Source organism: Orycteropus afer, unplaced genomic scaffold (genome assembly GCF_000298275.1).
Source record: "Orycteropus afer afer isolate SDZICR_OR568_19922 unplaced genomic scaffold, OryAfe1.0 scaffold00130, whole genome shotgun sequence".
NCBI classification, from domain to species: domain Eukaryota; kingdom Metazoa; phylum Chordata; class Mammalia; order Tubulidentata; family Orycteropodidae; genus Orycteropus; species Orycteropus afer.
In genome coordinates this window covers 2,707,589-2,709,718 of record NW_006921717.1, presented here as the reverse complement: position 1 = coordinate 2,709,718, position 2,130 = coordinate 2,707,589, and the positions used below count along the sequence as shown (strand labels likewise).

General features: G+C 59.5%; 1 protein-coding gene across 1 annotated transcript in view; it reads left to right on the top strand.

The window, feature by feature from the left end:
• Nucleotides 1–2,130, top strand: part of BBS1 (Bardet-Biedl syndrome 1) — a 17,049-nt gene that overhangs the window by 4,668 nt on the left and 10,251 nt on the right. Inside the window, exons 4-6 of the mRNA XM_007944726.1 lie at nt 1,063–1,335; nt 1,807–1,853; nt 1,997–2,035. Of these exons, the coding sequence (XP_007942917.1) occupies nt 1,063–1,335; nt 1,807–1,853; nt 1,997–2,035 (359 nt within the window). The remainder of the gene's footprint in view (nt 1–1,062; nt 1,336–1,806; nt 1,854–1,996; nt 2,036–2,130) is intronic.

Sequence of the window (2,130 nt, the reverse complement as noted above, 5' to 3'; positions counted from 1 at the left end):
CACAGCGCCCCTAGAGGACAGAGTGGAACTGCCCCACAGGGTCTCCAAGGCTGTCAATCTTTGCAGAAGCAAAGCTCAAACCACACCCACTGCCTCGAGTCCATTAGGACTCACAGTGCCTCTGGAGGACAGAGTGGAATTTCCCCACTGCGTTTTCAAGGCTGTCAATCTTTACAGAAGCCAACTGCAGAGCAGCTGGTGGGTTCCAAACGCTGACCTTTTGGTTCACAGCCGAGTGATTTAACCACTGCATCACTAGGGCCTCTTGGGCCAGTAACAGTACCTACATAACAGTGTTGTGAGGACGAGTGAATGAAAGGATGCATGTAAAGTCTCTGGCGGGGTACCTGGCACGTCACCCATGTCAGTGTCCAGCCCCTCTGTGGCAGCCGCCATTCTGGCTGGAACACAGCATGATGGAAAGCTGATGGGAGACAAGTGGGGGACCAGCTCCCGAGGGGCCTTGGGGGCCTCACAAAAGAGAATGGGATTGCGTGGCACCCGCAGCGGCTTGGAGGAAGGATTAGAAGGTGGAAAACCAAGAGCCCAAAGAGCTGGGTTCTCCCCTCTGGGTACGGCCCGCGCTGCCTGTCCGTCTGCGCCTTCAGCGCTGTCATCAATTGGAAGCCTGGCCCAGAAGCCAGACCTGAGTGTCCAGCCCCCTTCCCCAACCCCCCTCAGCACCTAGAATGGTAGCTCACAGAGCAGACCCTGAAGAAACGTTTGCAGAATGAATAATGAAAACAACAGCCGCCAATCGTCCCTCACTAGCATTTGGTTCCATAGCATGCTGTCTGAGTGGGTTTTCACCACAGGTATTAGGAGGTAGGTAGTCCCACTTTGCAGATGGAAAAACTGAGGCTCAGAAAGGCCAAGCAGCTTTCCTAAGGTCACACAGCTTGATTGCAAAGCCTGACTGCAAAACCTCCGCCTCCTCCCCACCCCTGTAGCACACTGGTGTGGGAATGAATGAATGGGGACCGGCATAAAGGCTCAGTCCAAAAGGTGGCCAGTGGAAGGGTCTTTGGGTCGTGAGCCTCAGATGAGCCTTTGCACCTACAGCTGGTGGTGGGAGACCTTGGCCCTGGTGGGCGGCAGCCCCGCCTGAAGGTGCTCAAAGGGCCGACGGTGCTGACCGAGAGCTCCCTGCCCACCCTGCCGGCCGCTGCTGCTACCTTCCTCATGGAGCAGCATGAGCCCCGGACACCAGCCCTGGCTCTCGCTTCAGGCCCTTGTGTCTACGTCTACAAGAATCTTAGGCCCTACTTCAAGTTCAGCCTGCCGCAGTTGCCTCCGAACCCCCTGGAACAGGACCTGTGGAACCAGGCCAAGGAGGTAAGTGATGGGGGGGTGCCGACGGCAGCTACTGGGTGAGGAGGTCTGGCTTCCACACGGGCCCCTGGCGGGAGGTCAGCCACAGCCCGCCTGCCCAGCAGCGGTGGTGGCACTTCTCGACAGAGTGCTGTGCTTGGTCCCTGAGCAGGGGCCCCAGGCGGGCACTCAGCCAGGTAGTTTTGAGAGCTGAACCCAGAGGTTCCCTCGGCACTAGCCACCCTCTCACTCACCCTTGGGGGAGGTCCAACCAAGACGCCAAGGGGCCCCCAGAGAAGAGAGAGGACAAGAAGCCTGGAAACAGCCAGAGAGAGGGGCCTTTGGGAGGCAGCAAAAAAGTGCATGTTGTGCGGACCCTCAGGCTGGACTGTCAAGGGAAGAGGTAGTCCTAGCGGGGAGGTCCTCAGGGCACGGGCATCCTTGCTCGCGCCTGGCTGAACTCCCAGGGTCTGCTTTCTTCCCCTGCTGTCCCAGGACCAGATTGACCCTTTAACGCTGAAGGAGATGCTGGAGGGGATCCGGTGAGAGCCCACCTTCCCTTTGAGACCCTACCTCTCCGCCCTTTAATCCCGAGCCCCGACCTTCGCCTTGGGGGCATCTCCTCAGGGTGTCTTTAGCACTCAGCTCCTCTCCCAACCTGCTGTGGCGGCCTCTCTCCTTGCAGGGAGAAGGCCGACGTGCCTTTGTCTGTGCAGTCGCTCAGGTAAGGGTCCTTCGGAGGGCCAGGGCCCTTCTAGAGGCCCAGAGAGGGCGACTCCGGCCTGCGGGTGGGCGGGGAGGAGGGCGTGGCCGGCCTGC